General features: G+C 54.7%; 1 protein-coding gene across 3 annotated transcripts; it reads right to left on the bottom strand.

The window, feature by feature from the left end:
- Positions 1 to 146: 146 nt before the first annotated feature.
- NECTIN2 (nectin cell adhesion molecule 2) lies at positions 147 to 24,205 on the bottom strand. 3 transcript variants are annotated; one of them, XM_016150167.2, is made up of 9 exons: positions 23,904 to 24,205; positions 15,192 to 15,581; positions 12,087 to 12,383; positions 10,979 to 11,096; positions 10,613 to 10,761; positions 3,907 to 4,060; positions 2,075 to 2,138; positions 1,855 to 1,941; positions 147 to 1,201 (listed from the first exon to the last, which is right to left on the bottom strand). In XM_016150167.2, exons 1-9 carry the CDS (start codon positions 23,995 to 23,997, stop codon positions 935 to 937), a joined length of 1,620 nt encoding a protein of 539 aa, XP_016005653.2. In that variant the 5' UTR covers positions 23,998 to 24,205; the 3' UTR covers positions 147 to 934. The 3 variants fall into 3 exon arrangements, with proteins under 3 accessions (XP_016005653.2, XP_036087595.1, XP_016005662.2); XM_036231702.1 differs by lacking the exon at positions 23,904 to 24,205 and adding an exon at positions 19,987 to 20,216; XM_016150176.2 differs by lacking the exons at positions 147 to 1,201; positions 1,855 to 1,941; positions 2,075 to 2,138; positions 3,907 to 4,060 and adding an exon at positions 6,122 to 6,822 and having other exon boundaries at positions 23,904 to 24,202.
- Between the last annotated feature and the right edge of the window lie 902 nt (positions 24,206 to 25,107).

The raw sequence follows: 25,107 nt of genomic DNA, 5'->3' as shown, positions 1-25,107 counted from the left end.
TCTTTGGCTCTTTTGTTTTTGTCAGTAACCCATTCTGACCTCTAGTCTACCGATTCCCTCAAGCCCTAGGACCCCCCTATTCATTACCCATCATGTTCCACCCACATCCCCTTCACATCCCACAGAAAACACAAGTTGAGACCTGGTCAAAGTATAAATTCTTATTTTGCAGGAAATGCCATATTACAAAACAATATCAGATCCTTCACTCCCAACCCAGGTAACCCTCTATCTCCCCTCTGTAGGGAGATGTTTGGGTTCTATCCTGCTGGGCAGGAGGAAAAGGACACAGTAGTCTTCAAAGTAACAGGAAATTCTTCTCTCAAGGCTGGGGCCAGCGAGATACTCTGCGTGATGCTCACCCCAACTAACCCTGGGCTGGGGCTTAATTCCCTGTAGACAGGAATTGGGGCAGTGAGGGCTCAGGGAAGATCTGGACCCCGAGACTCCTGCCTGCAGGAGAGAGACGAGGAAGCTCTTCCTTGGGCTGGGGACTCCCCTCCCTGTCACCTTTGGGGAAAGACAAGGCGGAGAGCAGGCGAGTGGGGCTCTGCTACCTGGAGGGCTCAGGTCTGAGCAGCAGAGTGCCACCCCAAAGCCCAACCCAGCAGAGCTATTGGGAGTATACTGCCTGAGGACAAACCAGAGGTCTGGGGTCTTCTCTGAAATTTGGGGGGAGACTGTAGATGGTGGGACATGAGAATATAAACTAAGATCACAACACAGTCTTTGGGTCAGAGATTGTATAGACACATATCACCCCCACACGCTCGCACTCATGAGATACCAGGTTTCCACTGTCATGGCCTATGTCTCTGGGTCAGAGATCATGGGTTAGAGGTCAGAGTGGAGCCTGGCCAGAGGTTAAGGGCACTAGATCCCCAGCAGAAAGTTGAGGGATCGGAAAAAGAGGCAGAGGCCAGGGCACGGTTGCTCACACATACATGGCCCGGGACATGACAAAGCCTTTGCCCTGGTAGGAATCAGAGGGGCTGGAGTAAGACAGGGCATCATAGATGGGGTTGATCTTGTCCAGGAAGTCATCCTCCTCCTCTTCCTCATCCTCTAGGTCCAGGGAAATCCCCTCGACAACAGGCAGCCCTGGAGGCACCAGGATGGGGGAACCCAGGCTTGTAGCCCCCAGGAGCAGGGGCCCTGGCCGCTCTTCCAAGGTGGGCAGCTCATGGTACCGAGGCATTTCCTGGAGGTGGGGAGGGAATAGGAGCCCAAGGTCACCTCTTGAATATGACACAGAACCCTAATCTGCCCCCTTGACTCCAATATCCTGACCATCTCCCTATGCCAACCAGACCTGATCGCTCCCCTTGTCACCTGGGTCAGTACTGCACTGGGGCAATCATATGGCTTGACCCTAACTCAGCTGAGAGCATTGACCTCACCCTGTCAATCTCGAGTCCCTACTTTGTCTTTGGAGTCCTGACCCCAAGTTTTTCCTCATGAACCTCTGACTCCAGTCTTGACCTCAACTACTTAACCTTAAGCCTGAAAATTTCCTTAAACCTTGACTTTTTGCAACCTCAGTATCTGACCTGACCTCCAGTAGACTGCTGAGGGGAGTGACTTGTCTGTCTTGTCTCACAGTATCTGACAAACGTAGATGTTCAACCGTCTTCGCTAACTGACTTTAAACTCTGACCTCATGTCCTTGGATTCTTTCAATCATGACCTTCCTCAGCGAATTCCAAACACATCTCAATGTCCTAAGCTCTGACCAGAGACACAGCCTTGAACTTGAGTTGTGACCGTTGGTCTTTGACCTCTTATGTCAGGGACTGACCCCTGGCCCTTAAACCCAGACCGTGAACCCACCCTTCTCTTCCCCCAAACTTCTACCTGTTCAGTGCATGAGACTCCAGCATCAAAGTAGGGGGTTTTGAGTGGGCTGTGCTCCGAGGCTCCCAGGGTGAAGAGCTGGGAGGGCTGCAATGGAAGGGGAGGGGCAGGTCGGTCAGGACCCTCACACAGCCAGCCTCTTCCCCCCAGCCCCTTATCCTCAGTGGGGAAACATGGGTGTGGAGGTGGGGGCAATCTGGGCTCCAGGGGAAGTGCTCACCATCTCTGGCTCCTCCAGCTTTGCCTTTGGGGTCGGTGGCTTGTATGAGGGAGGCCCCTCCAGGCTGTGGGGTAGGAGGTAGGTAAAGCAGAAGCTGAGGCCTGAGAAGCCCTCCAACCCCAGGGCCGCTGCACATGCTTGTGCCTCTGCCTGATCTCCCTTTCCACCACCCCCATCCCCCTTGCCTGGCTAACTCCTACTCATCCCATGAATTTTCTTCTTCCAGGAACCCTCCCTGATTCTCCAGGGGGATCAGGAACTCCCGTTATATGGTCACATCTAGCTGTACCTCCCTCCTGGGGCACTTAACTGAATTTATATTTGAAAGGCTATTTCCGATGTTATTCAATGACTATACCCCACTGTAAGCAATGTGAGGGAGAAAACGAGATCTTTGTTCAACACGGTATTTCCAGAACTCATTACGGGAATTCAGCAAATATTTGTTTAAAGAATAAATGAATGAAATGCTTGCCTGTCCCTAAACTATGTTAAGTTCCCATTCTTCCTAGCTACAGACCAGAGCATCCTGTATACATAATAATGATGGATGCTTGCTATGCCCGCAATCCCAGCTCAGCTCTCCCCTCCTCCAGGAAGCCTTCCGTGACCCTCTATAGCTCCAGCTCCCTCAGATTCCCTAAACCATCCCTGGCCATGCTGGATCATCAGGAGATGGTTCATCTCTTCCAGACTGTGAATCCCAGGAGGGCAGGGCTACAGCCACCTCAGGTACCACTGAGTCTCAGCACTGGGCCAGGTATAGGAGAGGCGATCAATAGCAAGTTCTTTTGCATTGATTAGATGGTTGAAACAGTGGTTCGTACACTTTCTTGTGCATTGGAATGACTCAGGGAGCTTGTTATAAATACAGACTCTGAGCCCTTCTTATGAAAATTGAATTAGTAGGTTTGGTATAAGACCAGGAATATGCATTTCTAACAACATTCCCTGACCCCTCGCCCCACACACTGGGTAGTGTTATTTCAAAACCTTTTGCCCCTCAAACACTTACTTGCTGGATGAATTTCAGCAAGTGATTTCACCTCTCTGAACCTGTTTCCTCTTTCATAAATGGTTGACATTAAGCAACCTGTGAGAATTTGTTTCGTGGTATATTTATATGTATGGACACTTTTTAAATATTTATCTCATCACTAACCTCCAGGGTTAGTGCATTCCTAACCTCCAGGGCCTGACTCTGCGTGGGTACTTTCTGAATTCGTGTTGAATCAATGAATGGATGTGAGGCTTCACTGAGGTCACACATGTATAACGCATCTCCCCATGCCTGGTCCATAACAAGTACACGGAGTCCATGTGGCTATGTTCGTCCAATGTCCAGGCTCCTTCTTTCTTATACTAATAACGATTTTAGCCAGGTGAAGACTACATTTCCCAGATTCCCCTGCAGCTGGGGATAGCCATTTGACTAATTCGACTAATTCTGGCCAATGAGAAGTGATGGGTTCCCTTAAAGGACTACGCCTTATTTCCGTTTCTTTTTCCCACTGGCAGGAATGGGGGCTTTGAAGTTGGAATAGCCATTTGTGGTTATCAAATACACAGACCACGATAGAAGAGTGGGGTGAGATCTTGAAATGTGAACAAAGGCCACAAAGATGGAGCAACAAGGTAGCAGGAACCTGGGTTTTGATGATTTCGCTGGGAGACAGAACTAAAACTCTCCTCTCCAACCCACTTAAGTCAGTTATTTTGGGTCTCTGTTTCACACAGCCTTTGGGGATATTTTATCCCACCTTCTCCTGCCACCCTGGACTCCCCAGTTCTGGGACCCCTCCTCCCTCCACTTCTCGGGGCCCACCACTCACTCATCCTCCTCCTCTGCTCCCTGTAGCCTCTGCTCCTTCCTCTGTTGCCGGCAGATGAGGATGCCCGTGGCAGCCACAGCGGTAGCAATGATGGCAGCGATGATGCCTCCGATGATGCCACCCGTGGCCCCTGCGCCTGCTGTGCTGGGCTTCTCTGCAAGAAGAGGAACAGCGTAAAGGGGTCTTCAGGAGGAAACCGCTTCTCCTTATTCCTAGCCCTCCTCCCCAAGTCACCCACCCACTTGCCTATCTCCTCTCTCAAGGGGACATTCTTTCATTCAACTAATCCTCACTGAGCATTTGTTGTGGGATAGGATGGTGAACAAAATATACAGAAGTCCCCACCCCCATGGAACTTATGTTCTAGCTGGCCCCGGGGACCAACAGTACAGAAACGTACAATAGCTAAATGCCAGGTGGCAGTCAGTGACGTAGGATGAAACTACATAGTGGGGAAGGTGATAGAAAGTGACAGGGCAGGTAGTCAGAGAGAGCCTTACTGCAAGGTGACATCTGCGCAGACCTGAAGGAGCTGAGGGAGTGAGCCATGAGAAAGTGAGGGCGGAGTTGACAGCCAGTGCAAAGGCCCTAAAGCCTCGTGTTGTTTTTAAGGAAAGGAAGAAGTCTGCAGCCAGAGCAGAGTGATGAGGGGAAGCGCAGGGAGATGAGGGGAGGAAGGTGGTGGGTAGAGGGATGGAGCTAAAATGCACAGGATGAGGGAGGATTCTGGGATTGGGAGCAGACCCCCTCATTCGTTACAGGGATGGAGTCTTCCTGGGAGGGGGAGCAGAGCTCCTCCAACCCACCAGGAAACAACCTCCATAGACGCCCCCTGGCCTCCCCTGTGTAGCACTTCTTCCCGCTTCCTGAAGTTGTTATTGGAGCAATTACCTGTTTACTTGCCAATTTCCACACTAGACTGTGAGCTCCAAGGGGCAGGTCTGGCACACAGTTGGCGTTTGCTAGATGTTTAAGGAGGGGCTGGCGTGGGCGCTCGGGACCTACTGTATGCCAGGTTAACAGAATTCCCCCCCTGCCCTCTTGGCACTACCCTCCCAGGGCAGGAGGAGGGGCAGAGGACTGGAGGGGTGGGACAGAGGAAATAACGTATGTGCAAAAGCCCCAATCACAGGCTTCAACCTTCCATCAAGCCCACTTCAAAGATGATTTAAAGCCCCCCAGAGGAACGGTGTCTGGAAGCCCGGACCGCCTGACTTCCTGTGCCACACCTGGCATCCTCGGGAGGGCTCGAGTGTGGGAGAATAACAGAATAATTGCTGCTCAGTCCACACCCGGTCATCTTAAAATTACTGTTATTCCTGTCTTCCTTACTGACTGCACGCCCAGGGGGGCAGGGCTAGGTTTGCCCCAGTCACCACTGTGTCCCCAGCAGTAAGTGGAAGTCAAAACTGGTGAGAGAAGTAAACTCACAAAGCCCCTCCTGGTGGCTCAGCCGCACGGAGTCCCGTGACAGCTTCAGGAGCAGGGACGTTTTCCAGAGATGGTCCTGGGGCGGGGGGGGGGAGCAGAGGTGACTGGGATTCACGCCTGCCCCTCCCGCTCCCCAGCCTGGGGTTAGATTTCTGGTTAGAGGAATGAGGGATACAGAGCTGCAGCTTCTCCCTCTGAATCACTGAAAATCCCCTCGGGGTGGGCCCCCAGAGACAAAAGAAGAGGAAGGAGGCTGGGAAAGGCCAAGAGCGGTGTGGCGAGGTGGGACTTTCTTGGTCCCTCAGTCCCCCTGCCTGTCCTGCACCCTAGGGCCCTGAGAATGCAGGGGGCAGTCCTCCCTCCCCAGGTTCTCAGTGACCTTCAGGTTGGGGGAGGGGTCAGGTCTGAGCTGTCCCCAGAGGATCAGACCATAGCACCCCCTGCAGGGGCCCAGGGTTCCAGGGTCGCAGCCCACCTCTCTTGGGGAAGTCAGGCCTCTCACTAGTCTGGCCGCTGCAGCCAGGAAGGCAGCCTCAGTCCCGGAACCTTTGGGTCCAAGCACCCCAGTCTCTCAGCCCAGTTCCCAGTCCCACTGGCCCTGGGGGTCTCAGTATCGAAAGTGTCCTTCAAGGACCCAAATGGTCAGAGCCCCCAGCCTCCCCAAGTCTAGCCCCTCCAGGCCCCAACTTCCTGGACCCAGTTCAGCGATTCCCACCCCTGGGACCTAGTAGTCCCCATCACGCCCCGCAAGGAGGGGGTCCGACGTATTACAAGACACCCCTGATCTTTTCCTCCAAGGCGTTTATTGACTCCTGAGTGTCACAGGGCAGAGGCTGGCTGGGGTGGGCCAGAGCCAAAACCAAGTCTCTGGCGGGGGGTCCTCTGTGGGTCCCCCTTCCCCGCCCCCATGTGGCCCTGGAGACATGAGTCCAGTGTGTGATATTCCACCTCCCTCTGAATCCTAGGAAAGTGGGAGGTAGCATCTGAGCTCCAGTGTCTTCCAGACAAACGAGTCCAACCAGTCTGGAACCCGTGGCTGGTACCAGCCGGCTCTGTCTCTTGTCTTTCTGTCCATCTGTCTTGGGGGTCACACGTAAACCGCCCGCCGGGAGATGAGGGAGCCGTCCAGCTGGGACTCCATGTCGTCCTCGGGTGCCACGGGTGGAGGCAACATGAGGCCTTTCTCTGCCTTCTCCTCTTCTTCCTCATAGTTCTCTGCGTCCTGGCCATCTAGCCTCAGGGGACCAGGGGCTGTTGTTGTCCAGAAGACAGGGGGTCCCCCGTTCCCAAACACCTGAGTTTTCGGATCATAGGATCCTCCTCCGTCTCCTCTTCCTTCTCCTCCAGGGCTCTTCCTCCTCCTCTTCATCCTCAGCAGGATGAAGGCCACGGCCCCCCCAGCCAGAAGCAGCAGCACCAGCAGGGTCCCCCCCACGGCCCCCCACACCATTGGACCCGCGTCTCGGGGTGAGGCCCGGGGGGTGTCTGAGGAGAGAGAAGCAGGGATGAGAAAGAAAGGAAGACACGAGGTCAAGAGGATACACCTGGGGGGGGGCGTGGCGGGGGCAGTGACAGGAATTGGGGAGGTGACTCTGGGCAGAACGGAGGGGGGTGGAGGGGGGAAGGGAGAGCCCACTCACTCTTTGCTATAGATTGGGAGCTTTGTACACGGAGGGGTTGCTAGGTGGGACCCCCAGGTGTGTTTCCTTGTACCTACGCAGTGTTATTAAACTTTTCAAAAACCAGATGATTTTATCAAAAATTCCAGATTTCATTTAGGGGGTAAAAAAATCAGAACGGAAACACCAAACTCTCGTTCCCTCCACCTGGTGGTAGGCTGTAGCTGAGTGAAGGCTGGGTACTGAGTTCCACATCCGGCCACCAGGTCACCTGCCGGGTCGCAGCAGGCACATGAGTTTGGGACGCCCCGAGGATGAGCTCTGAGGATGAGCTCTGGGGTAAGGTCGTGAAATCTTGGGGCAGATCCAGCCAGGAAAAGGGAGGAGCGGATCTGAGCGTGAGGCTGTCTGATCCCAAAGCTCTCTGCCTGAGAGGAGGGGAACGGGAGGGTGAGGGGCCTCCTGACAGTTTCTCCCTCGGAGCACAGGGAGTACCTGGTCTGGGCGGCATGGCTGCCCATCCCCAGTGTGGAAAACAAGGCTCACAGAGCCCACTGTCCCTTCTCCCTCAAGTTGTCCCAGTGATGGCTGAATGGTGGGAGCAGAGGGGTCTGGGGGAGGTAGAAAAGGAAGCCAGGGGTTCCTAAGGAGGGAGCTATAAGGATGAAGAAGGGAAGCATCTGGGCTCCGCACCAGGGACAGACATGACGCAATGGGAACCTCGCCACACACACCCCTCCCCACCCGCTGCAGGCAGGGCCTGCCAGGGAGAGACTTTGGGAGCCAGGAGACTGTGGGGAGCTGCTTACACTCTCCCCTCCCCACACCTCTGTTCACAGGAGGGGCCGGGCCCCAGGCTCCTGAGGGCATCTGTTTTTAAAAAGGGAGTCAAGACTGGGTGGGCTGTCAAATCCATTTAGTGACTAGCAAGCAGCAGTAAAAAAAAAAAAAAAAGTACAAGAGAAAAAGTGTACCTTAAGCAGGAAGGTAAGTACTATTTTGTGAACCTTTTGGTGGTGGTGGGGACATAGGTCTCTCCCTGGACACTGGAGCGGGGAGACAGAAGCAGACCGCCTCCACAGCGTCCGGAAGCCAGCGGTGGCGCGTGTTGGGATGTTTGTTTCTGGAGGTGGTGTTTTGGAGACAGCGGCGAGTGTCCATGTGTCTGTGGGCTGGAAGTTCTCCCTGAAATGACGTGAGGCCTGCGGGGTGGCCTGCACACCCGTGGTGCACCAGCATGTCTATGACGGCGTGTTTGGGTCCGCGTGCGTGTGGGAATGTGGTGTGTCCCTGAGCCCCTCGCGGACCGAATCTGCCAAGAACTGGGAGTTTTCTCTCCGAGCGAGGCCATATGGTGGCACACTCATTACCTGGGCCTGGATTTCTAGGGTGCTCAGAGCGTGTCCCCATTTCTGTTGGCATCCACCTGTAGGTGTGTGTCTTCGTGATGATGTTTTTGAGTGTATGTTGGTCTATGATTACCCATGGGGTAGTCAGAAAGGGGGCGTCCTTCCTTGGTGCTATCTTTCTCCAGGGGTATGATTCTGTGTGCACCCCAACTTCAGTTTTTGACGGGCCTCTGAGAATGTGTGTTTCGCTGGGTGAATACTGCGCCAAAGGGCTGAACTCTGGGGCTACTCTGTTCCCAGACAACCTTGGGGTTTCCCTGTGTGTGTGTCTTGGGGGGGATGTTTTCATGGCTGTGTATACCTCTGATGACCCTTAAATGTGGCTGCCTCTGTGTTCCACAGGCTGCACCCCTTGGAAGTGCCTGCTGATGACAGAGCGTGGGTAGGGACCCATTTCTTGGGTGTGTTTCTTGGGTAGAGGTTCAGGGGTGTATTTCCAGTTGGGTGCCTTGCTGTGGGTGGAGCTGGTCTCCTCTGAGTGTACCTCTGAGGGCAAGAGCTGTGTCTCATTCACCACTGTACTCCCAACGTCAAGGAGAAAGCCTGGCCAAAAAGAAGCCTCAACGAATATTTGTCAGATGACTATTTGTTAAAAGAGAATCTCTACAACGGTTTTTGAAAAATTTCTGAGGGCGCACACCCCGAGACCGCTGTGGGATGCTTCCTTCAGAAGCTGCATGAGTGAGATATCTCCGCATGTGACTTGCTGCTAGATGTCACCCTTTTTCGTCCCAGTGCGTCTGTGTGATAGTGCCTCCCTTCAAGTGTGTGTATGTCTGAGCATGACCAAGTGCTGAGGGTGGGCCAGCTGTCTCTCCGGGTGTGTCGTTTGTGACAGTGTTTCTGAATAAGTCCATCATACCTCCCTGGTGACTGACTTCCTGAAGAGACATCTGTGGTCATCTGTGTATCTTTCCAGGTGTGTGCATGTGCGTGTGTGGGGGAGGGTACCTGTGTGCATGTGCATGCGTGTAAGGGTATGCCTCGGTGTGTGTGTGTAAGGGTATGCCTCGGTGTGTGTGTGTGTAAGAGTATGCCTTGGTAAGGGGTCTATTTCCATCTTGGCCATCTCTAGCTTAGGGGTAGTATGTCTGTGCATCTGACTGCCGTCGTCTCTCGGGACCTGGGCCACCGTTCCTGGTGTTGTGTTTCGCACAGGCGTGCAACAACATGGAGCTGCGCTGGGAGGACCTTCCCCAGAATGGCTCTTCCCAGGTCCATGTGGCACTTCGTAGGCTCTGGCTTTGTGCAGTGTCTTGGCTGGTGCCCCGCCTCTTGGGGTGTGTGTCGTGGTGACAGTGGGTCTGAGTGTGCGGGTAATGTTATGGGCGAGTGTCTGTCTTGGTTCCCACGCATTCTGAAGCACAGGGCATGTCCGCAGATGCGGGTCCTGCTGGCTGAGGCTCTGAGTGTGTGGATTACATTATGGGCGAGTGTCTGTTCTGATTCCAATGCATTTTGAAGCACAGGGCGTGTCTGCAGATGCGGGTCCTGCTGGCTGTGGCTGTGACGTGAAGGGGACTGTTCCCAGCCATGGGTTCAGTGTGCGTCTGAGTCTCGCGGGGCATGGTGCTGTCCCTGTCCCTGCCTCCCCCTGGGTGGCGTGTGGGTCTGCAGCCACGATCCCGACCCCGTTTCCATCAGCCTTGCGCGGGCCGCGTCTGCCTGCGTTCTGTCATCCCCTGGCCACGTGTCTTGGGGCCCACCTATGTTTCCGAGTTAACATTTGGGAGATTCAGAGAACCTTCTACCCCACAGACACATTTCTCCACCAGCCACCGTTTCTGAAGAACCAACTCTAGACACACAAACATGCCGACACGCGGTCGAGCTGGCTTCCCGATGGCACTGACCAGCACTCACCATAAGAGATTCGTGGGTCTGCGAGTGTTTCTATTTGTCTCTGTACAGCTGCCAGACACACAGCCCTCTGACTATTAGGTGTGTGATTCTGTCTCACTGGCTGGAGCTCGGGGCAATGTCCCCACGTCTCTTTCTGAAGACCCTTCCCAGGTCTCTACTTTCTAGGAAGTCCCCAACACAGGCCTTAAGCTCCTGATTCCTCTGCCAACACCTACCCTGTCACCCCAATCCGGGGGCAAGAGAGAAACCCACACCACACTCCTCTCCCATCATTGAGGCGGGTCTGAACCCCTCCCCCAGCCGGCGGCACAGCCTCCTCCAACGCAACCCCAACACCTGGGAAGCAGACCCGGTCATCACACGCTGCCCCCGAGACCCACTCACCTCGAACGAGGACCAGCTGCTCGGCGTGGCCTGTGCCCACGGCGTTGGTGACAGTGCAGATGAATGTGGTGTTGACCGCCCTGTCCACCGAGTGGATAATCACCTGGGAGCCCTGGACTATTGCTGAGGCTGGGAAGATGCCTGAAGTCCTAGGGGAAATGGAGGTCATGTGAGGAGAGCAGGATCCACAGAGGAGCAGAGGCCAAGTCACTGATGACACGGCTCTCAGGAGCTATGCTCCAAGGACTTCAAACTTACTGCTCGAGACCCCAAACTGCCAGCTCCCTCCTTCTAGAGGGCTCACGGTTCAAGCCCCCAGCCCCCTCCTCCCTCAGCCCCAGGGGTCCAAGTCCACCCAGGACTCACGTGCTCCAGTCATAGCCTGTGGGCTCTGGGTTGCTGTGGACATCACAGTTCAGAGTGGCCTCACTACGGCCAAGATACCAGTTGTCATCATAGCCGGAGATGGAGACCTCGGGGGGATCTGCAGGAAACGGGGGGACTGGCTCAGAGACGGGAGCATCCCAAAGCAGGTGACAGGTAAGCAGATAGGTGGGAATCCTAAGGAAACGGAGCGGGCTGGCAGAAGGTGGACCGTGCAAACAGCCAGGGGCAATCCGTCCGGGCCAGTATGGACACCGCCCAGGGACACCACCTGGATCGCTCTGCGGAGTTATTGTTCAGTGCAGGCAGTGCCTGAGGGATCCACTACCGATGATACGCGATACGCGTTATTCCCAACGTGCCCAGAGTAGATGAGGGAATCTGATTAGACTTCTGGTTTAACTGAAGGTATTGCCCGGAGAGCAGCATGGAAAATGCTGAGTTGGGGTATGGAATACGTCTGGACAGTGACTGGAAGAGCTGGTAAAGTCACTATTTGACAGGGCCCAGGAGAAGACTGCCAGGGGAAGCCTCTCTGGGTAGTACTAGGGATGTCAATGTGGGTGATGTTTGGAAGAGCCAGCATAGAACATACTGGAGGGGTCAGTATTGACAGAGCCCAGTGGGGCTGACAGGAATCACTTTAGGGGGCAGGAACTGGTGTAGGGACCCCAGGAGAGTAAACAGAGACAATTCCCAGGGACACCAATTTAGATAGTGCAGAGAGAGAGAGAGAAAGAGGGAGAGAGAGAGGGGGAGAGAGAGAGAGAGAGAGAGAGAGAGAGAGAGAGTGTGTGTGTGTGTGTGTACAACGTGGGGCTGGGCAGTATGGACCCAGAGTAGTTGATACAGTGAGGGAACCAGTTTGGGCAGTGTTGACCTTTGATTGTGGCCTCGAGGAAAGAGCCGAGGGGAGCCAGTGCAGACAATAAGGGGGCAGTGTGCAGATGTGGCCTGGGGCAGCTGGTGCAGAAGTATAGACAATGGGCAGGAAGCAGTGCAGATGTGGCCCTCAGGGACAGTTTCGACAGCACCCTAGAGAGCCAGCATAGATAGCACTGGGGACGCAGTCACATCCTGACGCACTCACAGTGCACAGAGAGAGTCACGGGCAGCAGGGCTGGCTCCTGGAGGGTCTCGTGCTCCACTTTGCAGGTGATCTTGACACCATCTGCTTTGCCCGAGGGTGCCAAGGTGTAGCGGCTGGTGACAGTAAATGTGCCAGGCTGGGTCCCCAGATCCTGGCTCTCTCTGGCTTCCCCACCCAAGGACGAGATCCAAGAGATGCGGGCAGGTGGACGGCCCCCTGCAGAGACACAGCGGGCCACGGGCACAGGCTCCAGGCTGAGTGTGACCTCCTGTGCTTCAGCGTGGTTCTCGGGCTGGGCTGGGAAGAACAGAGAGAGTGTGTCACTCCTCACTTGCAGTCATTCAAAAACACCTCAGCAGTGGAGCCGGGCAGCTAAGCCTCGACTGCTTGGGTTGAAACCCCGGCTCTGCTGCTTAGCAGCCGCTCAGCTTGGATGAGTCATTTCCCAGCTCTGCACCACGTTTTCTATTCTGTAACGTGGGGATAACAGCAGTACCCACCCCAGACTGTGCTGTGGGTTAAATAAGCTGATATGTAAAGCTCTTCGGACAGCGCCTGACACTCACTGTGCTGAGGTCAGTCGTTGTACTACCTGAGCCGCTCTGCTAGCAAAGCAATGTCCAAAAGCCTGGAAGAAGCTGAGATTTAAAAAGAAAAGCCACAGCAGAACAACATGGTTCAGAGGTCCAGCGGAAAGACCTCCTACTTCTTTTCCTAGAATCGCCATTACACTGTGGTGGCAGAAGTGACATAAAGACAATGAAGATAGATGGCCAACGCTTGTAATTTTTGCCCCTTCCACTCATCCTCCTGGAAAACATGGAAGAATATTAGGAGGATTAAAAAACTCCATGAGGAATGCCGACTCATCGTTACTGATGTGTGTCCTTAACCAGACTCTCCCGAGTTCTGACACCCATCTGCAGGTGCCTCCCGGACCTCTCCGTCTGAGTATCTCCTGAGCTTCTTAATGTGGTTGAGCCCCCTTGTCCTTCCTTCTTCTCCCCTTCTCATCTGACTGCCACAGAGCCTCCAAGGGGCGTCCTCACAGCCTCCTTGGTCAACCCCATCGGTCCTCTGACTGCTCCAGGCACTCCGCCCCATCCCCTGCCCCAGCCCACTGCAGGGTCTTGATGACCTTGCGCCTGAAACCCCCTGGCCTCCCTTCTCCTTGGCTTGCTCTTCTCCAGATCACAGCCGCACTTCCTCAAGGGACCTTTCCTAAAGTCTGACTCTCGCTGGTTAGTGACACTCACATCACCCGCTCCCTCCAAAAAGGCAGAGGCCGGGCTGTTCTGTGCTCCTAGCCCAGCACTGCCTGGCGCACGACAGGCGCCCTCTGTGTATGTCCTGAAAAGTACACATGATAGCGCAAGGAAAGAGACCTTTGAGAGGGGTGGGGCGAGAAGAGCTATGCTTTGAGTTACGCAAAACTGTGGTTCCGGCTCCTTAAAAAGAAGTGTTTACCTGGAGACGGTACAGGGTAGACTTCTCAAACTCTGGGGCTGAGAGGGGGAAAATAAAGGGTCCAGAGCGACATGGCTTCTGGGACATTGTCAGTGACAGTGGGATTCTAGGAAAATGCCAAGATTTAGCAAAAAACTATCCTTCAAAAAAAATGCCATCCCCGAGTCAGCCTTGCTTCACTGGGTGGTTCTGCCACTCGCTCTCCTGGGGGAGCCGGAAGCCCAGAAGCCCTTCCTCATCCCCCCTCCATTCAGACAAGCTCCTGGGCGGCCTTTATTCCACCCATCCTCCCCAGCTTCCACCCCTCCCAAGCCAATGCCTCCTCTCCCTGGTCTCCCAGCCCCATTTACCTGCACCTCCTCCTCTGCCATCCTCCCCTGCTATCTTTTAATAATGTTTAAACGATCTAATCAGGGTGCCCTGTGGCATGCTCCCCTCCGAGGCGAAGTCCAGCCTCCTTGCCTTGGCTTTCGAGGCCCACGCCCTCTGGCCCTGTTGGCTTTCGTGCCTTGCTGAGTGTCACTCGAGGCCTGGTCACCAGTCTCCCAGCCTCATTTCTGTTCCTGGAACATGCCAAGCTCACTCTCGCGTCCCAGCTTTTGCATGGGCCGTTCCTCTGCTCATGGCTACGTGCCCGTGGGTGGCTCTTTCTTACCCTTTAGGACTTGACCAAGAGGCTTTCCCTGACCAGTCTGTCCAAATAAGGCCCCCGGGTCCCTTACCTTTAACTACTATAGCATCCTGGCGTCCCCTTTCTTCACTAATTTGATTGTCCTCTGGCTTTACCCGTAAGATTTCCCACCCACCACCACCTCCGCCCTGATCTGGCTGCCATCGCCTCCTACCTGTACTTATGCAGTCACCTGCCTCCACCCTCGCCCCCCGCACACAGCCAGAAGCAGCCTGTGAAAACCCAAGTCAGATCACACCCTTCTCTGCACAGGACTTGCCGTAGCTCTTATTCTCCCAGGCAAAAGCCAAAGTCTTCACGTGCTCTCTGAGGCCATCTGTGATCTACGTCTCCGTCACCTCCTCAGCCTTGTTCCTTCCTACATCCTCCCATTCACGCATCTCCAGCCACAGGGACATCTTTGTTCTTTCTCAGACATTCTGGGAGCACCCTGCCTCAGGGCCTTTGCACTTGTCATTCCCTCCGCCTGAGCTCCCATCGGTCAGACCGACCTGCAAGGCTCCCTCCCTTCCTTGTAGTTTTTGTTCAGATACCACCAGACCGCCCTAGCTAAAACTATAACCGGCTCCCCTCCAACTTCCACAGCACCTACAACCACCTACCTTACTCTTCTTTTTCTTATTTATGTTATTTACATTCTGGAACCCTCTGACTGGAGCAGAAGCTCCAGGAGGCTGGCGAGCTCTGTCTTACTCACTGCTTTATCCCTAGAGCCTAGAACAGTGTCTGGCACACAGTAAGTACTCGCTGTGTATTTCTCGAATACCTCGTTGCCTGCTGTATCCCCAACTCGCAGAACAGCATTTGGCAAAAAGTAGGTGCTTAATAAATATTTGCCAATTCACTGACGATTACAAAGAAAGCAGAGAGAGAAATAAACCAGCAGGGGCCCCCCCCTAAATGCTGTGCCCCTCCCAGTGCCCTGCACCCCCATCCACCCTGCTCACCTATGGCTCTGAGCCAGGTCACCCCACGACTGGTGCCCTGGGGGAAGGTGGCAAACTCGCAGGAATAGTTGCCCTCATCCTTCACGGTCAGCCCCCGGAGGACCAGCGTGGCATCCCGCATCTCTGGGCCTCGCTTGTTCCCGGTGCTCTGTCCCATGGTGAGGAAGGACAGCCGCTCCTTGCTAAACTGTGGGCTGGGGAAGCTGAGACCGTGTGAAGGGTGAAAGGCGGCCACACTCTGGCTCTCCTTGGGTGGGTCCAGGCGTTGCCATGTCACCTGTGAGACGTTGCCTTCAGGCCCTTGTGACAGTAGGTGGCATGGCAGCTCCACGGTGTCCCCCAGCCGGCCCCGTACCTCAGCCGGCATGCGAACTCGCATATCCTGGGCTCCTGGGGAAAGAGGAAAGAGAGAGGTCAGGTAGGGGAAGGACACAGACACCTCCAAGCCCAGCACGATGGTCGCTGAGAGGGCGTCCTGGGGAGACGTGGGCTCCAAATGCAATGTACAAGCCTACTCAGGTACCCATTCCAAGGCTAGCCAGAAAAAACATTTTGAGGAAAACTAGAGACACGTGAGTCCAAACTAGATTACATATTATTATGGAATTACTGTTAACATCCCTCGATGTTATGATGCAATCGTGGTTATGCAGTAGTCCTTTTTCTTAGAAGGCACGGAGTTGAAATATCATGTCTGCGACATACTCTTGAATGTTTTTTTTTTTTCAGTAAAAAATAAACAAAAAAAAAAAAAGAGAAAAAGTGATAAAAAAAAGTGGCAAAAATGTAACCCACTGTCAAGTCTAGCGAGGGCGGGCGGAAGGTTCCTGGGTCATTCTTCCAATTCATAACTACATGGTTTAAATTTTTCATTATCAAATGTTGGGAGGAAAAAATAATTCTCTGAAACTTAATAAAAAAAAAAAGTCTATCCCAAAATAAATTTTTAAAAGTTTAAAGTGTGAAGCTTGCCTTTATCCTTTTCTGCACAATATACTTCCCTTCACCTTTCTATAAAATCTACAGCTCTCTTAGCCTATCTTTTTTTTTTAACAGGCTTATTGAGATTAATTTCCATTCATCCATTAAAAGTATATAATTCAATGGCTTTTTGTATATTCACAAGAGTCGCGCACCCATCGCCATAATCGATTTTAGAGCACTTTTATAATTCCCCAAAGAAATCCCTAGACCCATTAAAAGTCACCCATTCCCCCTCCTCGTAGCCCTAACAATCACTAATCTACTTTCCGTCTCTACAGATTGCTCTATTCTGGACATTTCTTATAAACACACAGCCTTCTGTGGCTGGCTATTTCACTCGGCTGATGTTTTCGAGGTACATCCACGCTGTAGCGTGTGTCAGTACTTTGTTCCTTTTCATGGCTGTATAATACTCCATTGCCTGGATAAACAACATTTGGTTTCTCTATTCAGTTGATGGACCTTTGGTTGTTTCCACTTTGGGGCGATTATGAATAAAACTGCAGTGAACATTTGGGTACATGCTTTTGTGGGAATGTGTTTTTATTTCTCAGCTTATCTTTTGTTTTCCCACTTTTAATATATATTAGAATAAACAGACATGTTTCTCTGCTGTGCCAGGCAGTATAGCATGGTGACTGATGGTGCAGACTGTCTATATTTGAATCCCAGCTCTGCCACTTGCTGGCTGTATGACTTTGGTTGGGCAAGTAATCTAACCTCTCTGTGCCTCAGTTTCCTCAACTGTAAAATGAGGATAATAACTGTGGCTACCTCCTAGGAATTGTTATAAGCGTTAAAGAATATTTGAAGAGCACCTGGCCGAGGATCACAGGAAACACGAGATCAATGTTTATTAAATAAACACAGCCAGCTAAGTATCATTACAAGTGGCCTTGACACTCAGCCTCGAGGCAAGGCCAAGGGCACATGCCCCAACCTCAAAAGGCAACCCTGGCCCAGCTCTCTCTGACAGAGTCTCTGGCCTCACGTAAGAATCTAGGTGACTCTAATGAGAGGGTGCTTGGCAGAAGGCAGTCCCTTGGGCGGGGCTATCCCAGGGACTTTCAGAAAAAAGCCAGCAGTGAAGGCCATTGTGTGGCTCATACACGATAGAATACCCACATACATCCTATTACTCAAACCCGGGGTGCCGCCTCGAGAGACGGGGCTGTGCACCTCTGGAGGGTCCACACTGCAGAGTCTCAGGAGTGTGAGACCCTGGAGCAGATCACTTGGGATTCTTTCTGGCTCTTTCCAGGTGGGTGACCTTGTTTCTGAGCCTAAGTTCCCCCACCTGTAAAATGGGGGATGTTTAAGCTGCCCAGCAGGGTCCCTTGTGACAAGTCCATGAAATGATTTTCTCCTCTAAGCTCTTCGCAGGGCCTGGCACAGCTGGGCGGGGCAGAGGCAGTCGGCCACCCACCGGCCAAATCCGCTCTCACTCGTATGTTCTTTCGGCCCCCACAGCATTGTTTCAGGCTGAACTAGCGGCACAGAAGGGTCTGGAGATTAAATGTCAAAATGCAGGCAAAGACAAACATGAGGCTCCTGAGGGGAACAGGTGGGTGGAGCTGAGGAAGGGCCACCTCCTTCCATTAGGTGCCAGGACCCTTCGCCCACTGGGACCCCAAAGGCAGAGTGTGCACGAGGGTCCCCAAAGGCTCTGCCCCTTTCTTACTGGGTGAGCAATGAAGGGCATTCGGTCAGGAAAAACATCCAGTACGGTACACTAAGGAGAGCGAGGTAGGGTGGGATCAAGGAGCTAGATTTTCTCCTTGAGGCAAGTGGGAGCCATGGAAGGCCCCTCGGCTAGAGAACGACTTCGCTTAAAGCAGGGAGGGAGTCCAGGGGGGAAGGTGGAGCTGGACAGAAATTGAACTTGAAGGGACGCAGTGATGGGGGAGAGGGCAGAACCTGACAAGATTCCTCCCTGCCATTCTTTCCCGTTCTATGCAAATCCAAACAGTGGCTGAACAAACAGGCCCTGGGTGGTAGGAGGGTCAGCCCTGGAGGACAGGGAATTGTCTGTCTTGTTCCCTCCTGTATCCCCAGAGCCTACACGATGGCCTGGCATGTAGTAGGTGCTCAATAAATACTGTCAAGTGAATATCAGGCTCTGTGCTGGGAGCAGGTGCCACAGAAGTGCCTGACCAGATCAGGTGCATGTCCTCTGGGAGGTGACATTCCCGTGGGGAAGACAAATACTATAAACAGCCATCACCAAGGATGCTAGTAAAACTGCAGGGGGTGGTTGGAGGGCTTCCTGGAGGAGGAGAACCTGACTCCTTTCCAAGGGAAGCCAAGCTTCAGGCACACAGAAGCCCCACATCCCCCTCTAGGACTCAAATTTCCTGTCCTAAGGAAGCCCTTGTGATTGCAAGACGCCTCCATTTCTCCCCTGAGGGAGGCTGCAGCCCCACACCTAGGGCGGCATCTCAGCACCATCGGCTTCTGACGGTTAAAAAAAAACACCTGCTTTTAGCTTCTTGTGGGGCAAACTCCTCAGGTAGTTCTTTCACCACTAATGCTCTGTCCCAGATGGCCGCACACCTCTCCCTCCCTGACCAAGGTCTATTAGGGTCCCATTTGAAGTTTCTAACTCTGAAAGAATGAGCAGAGTAGCTCGGCCCCCTGTGGCCTTAACAGTCCCTTTTCCAGGCATGCCACTTCAGTGAGGTTTAGGATCAGAAGTTGGCATTATCCCCATCTTCTCTCCTACCCCACATGCGACCCCTCGGGAAATCCCGTCAGCTCCGTCTTCAAAATCCATCTTCAAGCGGACCACGTCTGACCCCGGAACTGCCCCCATCCTGGCCTAATCCAGTCACCTACCCCCGCCCCCCGGGTCATTCCTCCCACGGAGGATGGCAGTTGCCACGCTCGGTCTGTTCCCACAGGCAGCCAGAGGGGTCCCGTTAAGAGTCTACGGCAGACAAAGCCCCTCCTCTCTGCTCACTCAGGAAAAAAGCTCAGTTTCTACATTCTGACCTCACCTCCCACTCTCTCTCCTTGGCTCGCTCTGCTTAGTCACACTGGCTCCTTCTCTCTGTTCCTCAAACACCTCAGGCAAGTCCCACCTCAGGGCCTCTGGGCTTGCTGTTCCCTGGTCCTGGAATGCTCTTCCGCCACCTGTCCCCAGCTCCCTCCCTCCCTTCCTTTAGGTCTTTCCCACACTAACGATAACAAGCTAATGATAACAACAAAAACTCCCAGACTCCACTTTATCTTTCCTTTAGCACCTGATTCATCTTCCCTTCTTGACCATCAGTGCCAGGAGGCAGGAATTTTCATCCTGTGTCTCCTTTCCTGTGGCATCACCGAGCCTAACACAGTGCCTGGCACACGGCAGGACCGCATTCAGCATAAATGTAGTGAATGAATAAATGAATGAATGAATGAGGATGAGAAATCAACAGTGCACTAGATAACACGGGCTGAGGATGAGTTCAAGCCTGGGTTTTTCCTGAGGGAACTGGGGAGACATAGAGAGTTATAGGCAGGGAGAAGAACAAGGTTAGGTTTGTTTTAAAAAGAGCCCTCAGTACGGGGCGGGGATCCGGGGGAAGGGGAGGCGCCTGAGCCAGGGTAGGGGATGGAGGACAAATCGGACTGGAACACGGTCAGAAGCTGGAACAGTTTGGAGGCCAGGGAGGCTGACTGGCTTTGGGGGTGAAGGGGATGGGTGTGGCCCACGCCGAGACAGTTTGCATCTCAGGTGGAGGCCAGGGAAATGACAATTCGAGGACGGCTGGCCTGGAGTAGGACCCTAGGGCCCAGCACACTGCTGGGCAGGTGCCCCTGCCCTGACCTTGGCTGGGACATGACCAGACCCGCAGCGGGGGAGAGTGCTGTGGGAACATCGGCCTCCCTCAGCTTCCCTTGGGAGGCCAAACTGATGACAGCTTCACGAGGTGTCAGCCGGGTCCCCAAGCATGTTTCCTCTGCTCTTGGCCAGGGCCTGCAGGCTTCCTGTGGTGGCAGAGTGGGATGCATGTGTAAGCCCAGGGTAAAACTTTGGGGGACAGAGAACAGAGCCTGACACCCCAATGTCCAGGGAATGGTAAATCAAAGGAAGAGGAGGGGGCAAAGTGACTTATGGTGCCTTGGAGGAGGCGGCGGCTGGGGGCCTGGTCTCCAGGGTCTGAGACACGCTCCTGCCTGGCTGGCTCTTCAGGGCTGGGCTCACCCCCTGCAGACCTACAAAGCCCCAGTGTGACCTGTCCTCTCCCACAGGGCGCGGCCAGACTCCAGCAGGCCCTTGAAGGCAAGCGTGCTTTGAGCGCTGGCCTCAGCTGCTGCCTCAGCTACCTTGTTAATTAATTAATTGCATTAATCACAGTGCCCACCCCCACAGCGGACATCCGGAGCCAGTTTAAGAGGCGAGCAACAGTGGCAGCCGCAGCAGCCGGGATGTATGGGGTTGTTGGCCTTGCCTCCTCTTTCGATAGGGGCTTTACACCCTGAAGCACTCCCCTGTGGGGTCTCATGTTTCTAGGGGTGAATCTCTAGGACTGGTCTTCCTGGCTGAGCCCCTCAGATAGAACCCCTCACACACCAATCTGCCTAGCCCAGAATTTACACCTCAACGTTTCTGTCTCTCTCCGCAGCTCGTTCTTAGGGTCCGAATCTGCCCCCTCTGTGTCTCCAGCTCCCAGGGGCTCTGGTCTTCGCCTCTGTCATTCGCAGGCTCTCAGTTGTATCTGTGTCTCCCAGGAGTCCCTGGTCCGTGCTCTGTGTCCCTCATAGTCTCTCTAACAGCTTTATTGAGCGACATTCCCAGACTGTACAATTCGCTCACTTAAAGCATGCAGTTTCAGTGGCTTTTAGGATATTCATAGATTTGTGCATCCATCAGCACCATCAATTTCAGAACATGTTTGCCAGCCCAAGAAGACACGCATGTCCCCTAGCCGTTCCGGTGGTCTCTCTCCCCTGTATCTCTGACACCTGCAGGCTTGGCGTTTCTGGGTCCAGGTCTCCCAGTCTCTACAGTCTGGGTTCTGCTTCTATTCCTAGGGTCTCTGATCTCTCATGGTCTTCTGATCCCTGTCTCTCAGGATCCCTCCTCCTCTGTCTCGGACCCTGGGATGTCCCTGTCTTCTGAGTCTCCCCAGGTCTCTGCACACCTCTGACACACTTTCTCTCGGCCTGGGCCACCTCGATGGGTCCCCTCACCTCCTCCCCCTCCTGCTTCATTCCTCTGCATCGCCAGGACATTAAAAATGTAACAGCGTCCCAGGCGGGGGCAGGGGAACTGGCCAGCGGCGTGCCCAACTCCCTGTCCCTCCCATGTCCAACGCTCCTTGTGGCCCCACACACTGCTGGCCTTGACCTCCAGGGTCATAATGTCTCCATCAGTCGTGGAGGGGGTTTTTCTGGGCTCCCTGCCTGTCACCAAACCTCTAAGTCTCTCTCCTTAGGCACTTCCTGCCGTTATCCTGGGGTTTCTGTCCAGCTCCCTTCCCCCCACCTTTCTGTCCCATCCCAGTGTCTTTCTGTCCCATCTTTTCTTCCACTCCTGTGTCTCTGATCCCATTCTTAAATCTGTTTGTCTTCTGTTCCCATTCCTGTATCTCTAGCCTCTCCAAGCATCCCTCTCCCCATCTCCTCGCCCAGTATGTGAGCAGATGCACCCCCTCTGCCCAGTCCCCCTTCCCTAATGAGAAGAGACAGCAGGCCTGCAGTCCCCTCTCCTCCCATCCCCCTCCACTACCGTGGGGTTGCCTGGCTGAAGAGGATGAGCAGTGAAAGGTGGGGAGGGACCCAGCCAAGCAGGAGGCCCAGGTGATGCACCCTCATTTGTAGAGGCCAAGGAGAAGGAGCTAGAGACAGGTTGCAAGAGATGGGAGGAAAGGAGAGCTGGAGAGAAGGAGATGAAGGCAGAGATGAAGGGCAGAGGGTGGGGGGAATGAAGAGAGGAATAGAGGGAGAGAGTGCGGGAAGGAGAGGGAGAGGGGAAGGGAGGGAAGGAGGGAGACAGAGAAGGGGAGAAGAGAGGGAGGGAGAGCCAGAGCATGAAGGCACAGGATGGAGGGTCTGGAAACAGGGAGGGCCCCTGTGCTTTCTCTTGGGATCAGAGGGACCTTGGCTGCCAGGAAGGGCCTGTGATGGTTTTACAAGGGAGGAAATGGAGGCTTAGAGGCACTTTCAGGAGCCCACTGGGTAGAGCAGGGCCAAGAGAGGTTCTGAAGTCTGCAGTTTGGCTTCTCGGGGTGGGACAGGCTGTGTAGCCTGGGAAAGTGGCCAGCCTTTTTTAAGCCTCTGTTTCCTCATCTGCAAAATGGGAAATGAGACAGGATGTTTCCTAGGGTGATCAAATGCCTTTCAAGAGATCAAGCACCAAGTCAACGCCTGGCTCAAAGTGGGGTGGAGTCTGAGCATTCCCCCAGGACTGGTAGGTCCTGACCTCAGGTCCCTATCTCTGACATACAAGGGAGAGGCAGGGGATGGGGAAGGCTCTGGGGGAAAAATGAGGCCAAAGGTGACCCAGATTCTTCTAAGATTCCCTTAGGCAAACCCTTGGGAAACCCGGGGTCACCTGCATGCGGCGGGACCAGAGCCTGCTTCACCTGTTTCCTCCTGGCCCCTCCCCCACCAGGGTTGTGGGGGGAGCAGGAGGAGGCCAGTGGGCTAAACAGAGGGAGGGGCGGGAGATTAGGGCGGCGTCTCCTCGCGTTCACCTCCCGATGCGGCTCCGAGGACAAAGGCGCGACTAAAGGAAAGAAGGTCCCGAAACTCGCGAGTCGGGAACCGGGAGCCAGGAAAGCACCCGCCTTGCCCAAGCCAGGCTCGGCGAAAGTGAAACCGGGAAAACTTCTCCCGGGACGTCCCTGCTTCCGGCTCCTACTCCACTAGCCGACCGAGCCTCCCGCCCTCGATTACATCTAGAACCCAAGAGACAGCACAGGGTCCCTGTCCACACTCATCTCTGGATCTCGGGAGACATTCCAATTAAATCTGAAGCCCACCACACAGGGCCTCTTGCGCCCCTCCCCAGTTTTACCTGGGACCCAGGAGAGCAATTAATGTGAAACCTACAAATTTGAGCTCCTGCCCCCTATTCGACCAGCGCCCCAGTAGACAGCCCTTACCCCTCATTCTACTTGGGACCCAGGAGACAGAGCTCCCACTCCCTAATTCTTCTGGAGCCCCTCCCCGGGCCGCCCCAACTCTCATCCTTGTCTCTCCAATAGACCGACAATCGGGCTCCCTACTCTTCTCGCGGACCTCTGGTCCTCCGACCGCAATTCTCCCCGCATCTCAGACGCCTGACCCTGGGAATAGGGAAAATGGGGGGTGATTGGGCCTCACCATCGCGCCTCTCCAGCTAGAGGGAGTAGGAGACTTTCTCCCATTCCTGAGGGAGGAAGCGGAGATGGAAACCCAGATCCAGGTTAACTGAACGGCGCGGGGTGAGGAGGGGGCGCGCGGCCTCGGATTTAACCCTTTCCTCGCCGGGATAGGGGGTAAAAGTCCGGCGTAGGATGGGGAGTTGGGATTAAGAAGGATGTTGGGGGTGAGAGGGACGCAGAGAGGTAAGGGTCAGAGTCTCAGAGAGAATGAGGTGTGGGGGGTCGGAGTCTGTGGGGCCAGCGAGGAAAGGGGCTGGAGACACGGGGTCTCGGTGAACTGGGGGAGGGATGGGGAAGGAGCTCAGGCTGACCCCACTCAGAAGGTGCGGAGGGGCTGGGTCTCGCGGGGAGGGAGGCGCCTGCGGACACTCACCCGTTTCTCGGAACAGTGGCAGCAGCAGCAGCAACGGCAGCAGCCGCAATGTCGGCGACGGTCTCAACGGCGGGAGGGCTGCGGCCCGGGCCATGGGGGGCCCGGGAAAGGACTGCGCCGGGGCGGAGGACTGCGGGCCACTCTGCGTGCGCCGATCGGCTGGGTAGGCGAGCAGGTGCCTGAGGGATTCCGGCCGGTGGCCGCTGCGCTCCGCACTCCGGGATCTGATCGCAGGGGCCCGGCTCTCCAAGCTGCGTGCCCCCGGCCCCTGGCTGCTTTCCGGCGGTTCGGACTCGTGACGTCGCAGGACCCGCCCCCTTTCCTGCCTCCCCCCACACACAGCTGGGCCGATCCTGGTCTCCGGCCCCACCCCCTCCTGGGATTCCGTGTTGTCCTTCCCCGGGATTCAATAGCCCGCCCCCCAGCTTTCTGCCCCGCCCCCTCCCAGAATTCTGCACTCCCCGCCCTCCGGCATTCTGCACCCGCCCCCTCCCAGGATTCTACACCTGCCGCTCCCCGGGATTCTCCAGAATCTCCCCTCCTCCAGAATTCTCTCAAGTCTCTGGGGTTTTCAAACCCCTCCCGCTTAGCATCCTAACCACGCCCCAATTTGCTCTCGAAGACACCCCGCCCCCAGCCGCGCCCCACCCCCAGTCTACGGCAGCTCCACTAAAGTTCTGCCACGCCCCCTTGCGAGCTCCCGGCGGTCCCTCATGAAGCCACGCCCCCAGACTCCCGGTCCATCCGCTCTCCCAAGAATCTGTTCCACTTTTTCCACAGAGCTCCATCCGGCCTGGTCTCAGCCCCGCCCAAAGGCCTAACCCCGCCCCCTTCAGTATTAGCCCAGGCCCTCTTGTCACACCTGCCCGAGGCACGCGGCCTCTCTTAGGCCCGCCCCCTCTGAAGCCCCGACCCCGCGCCTCTCGTCTTCTGCTCTAGGCCCTTGCCGGGTGTCTGTCAAGTGTTTTGGGACATCTGAACGTATCTCTTCTCTGCCTTATCTCTGCCTCGGACTCGGGGTCGCTGCATCGTTCCTTTCTAGATTTCTCTGTCTCTTAGTGTCTCTGTCTTTGTGCCTCGCACTATCTTTGGGTCTCCTTCTCCATCCTGTCTCTATCTCTGAGTCCTTCGGTCCTAACGTGTCGGTGTCGCTTTGTGTTTCTGGACTGTCTTTGTCTTTCTATCACTGTGTCGTTTGGTTCCC

Source organism: Rousettus aegyptiacus, unplaced genomic scaffold (genome assembly GCF_014176215.1).
Source record: "Rousettus aegyptiacus isolate mRouAeg1 unplaced genomic scaffold, mRouAeg1.p scaffold_m13_p_14, whole genome shotgun sequence".
NCBI lineage: Eukaryota > Metazoa > Chordata > Mammalia > Chiroptera > Pteropodidae > Rousettus > Rousettus aegyptiacus.
This window is presented reverse-complemented; position numbering and strand designations above follow the sequence as displayed.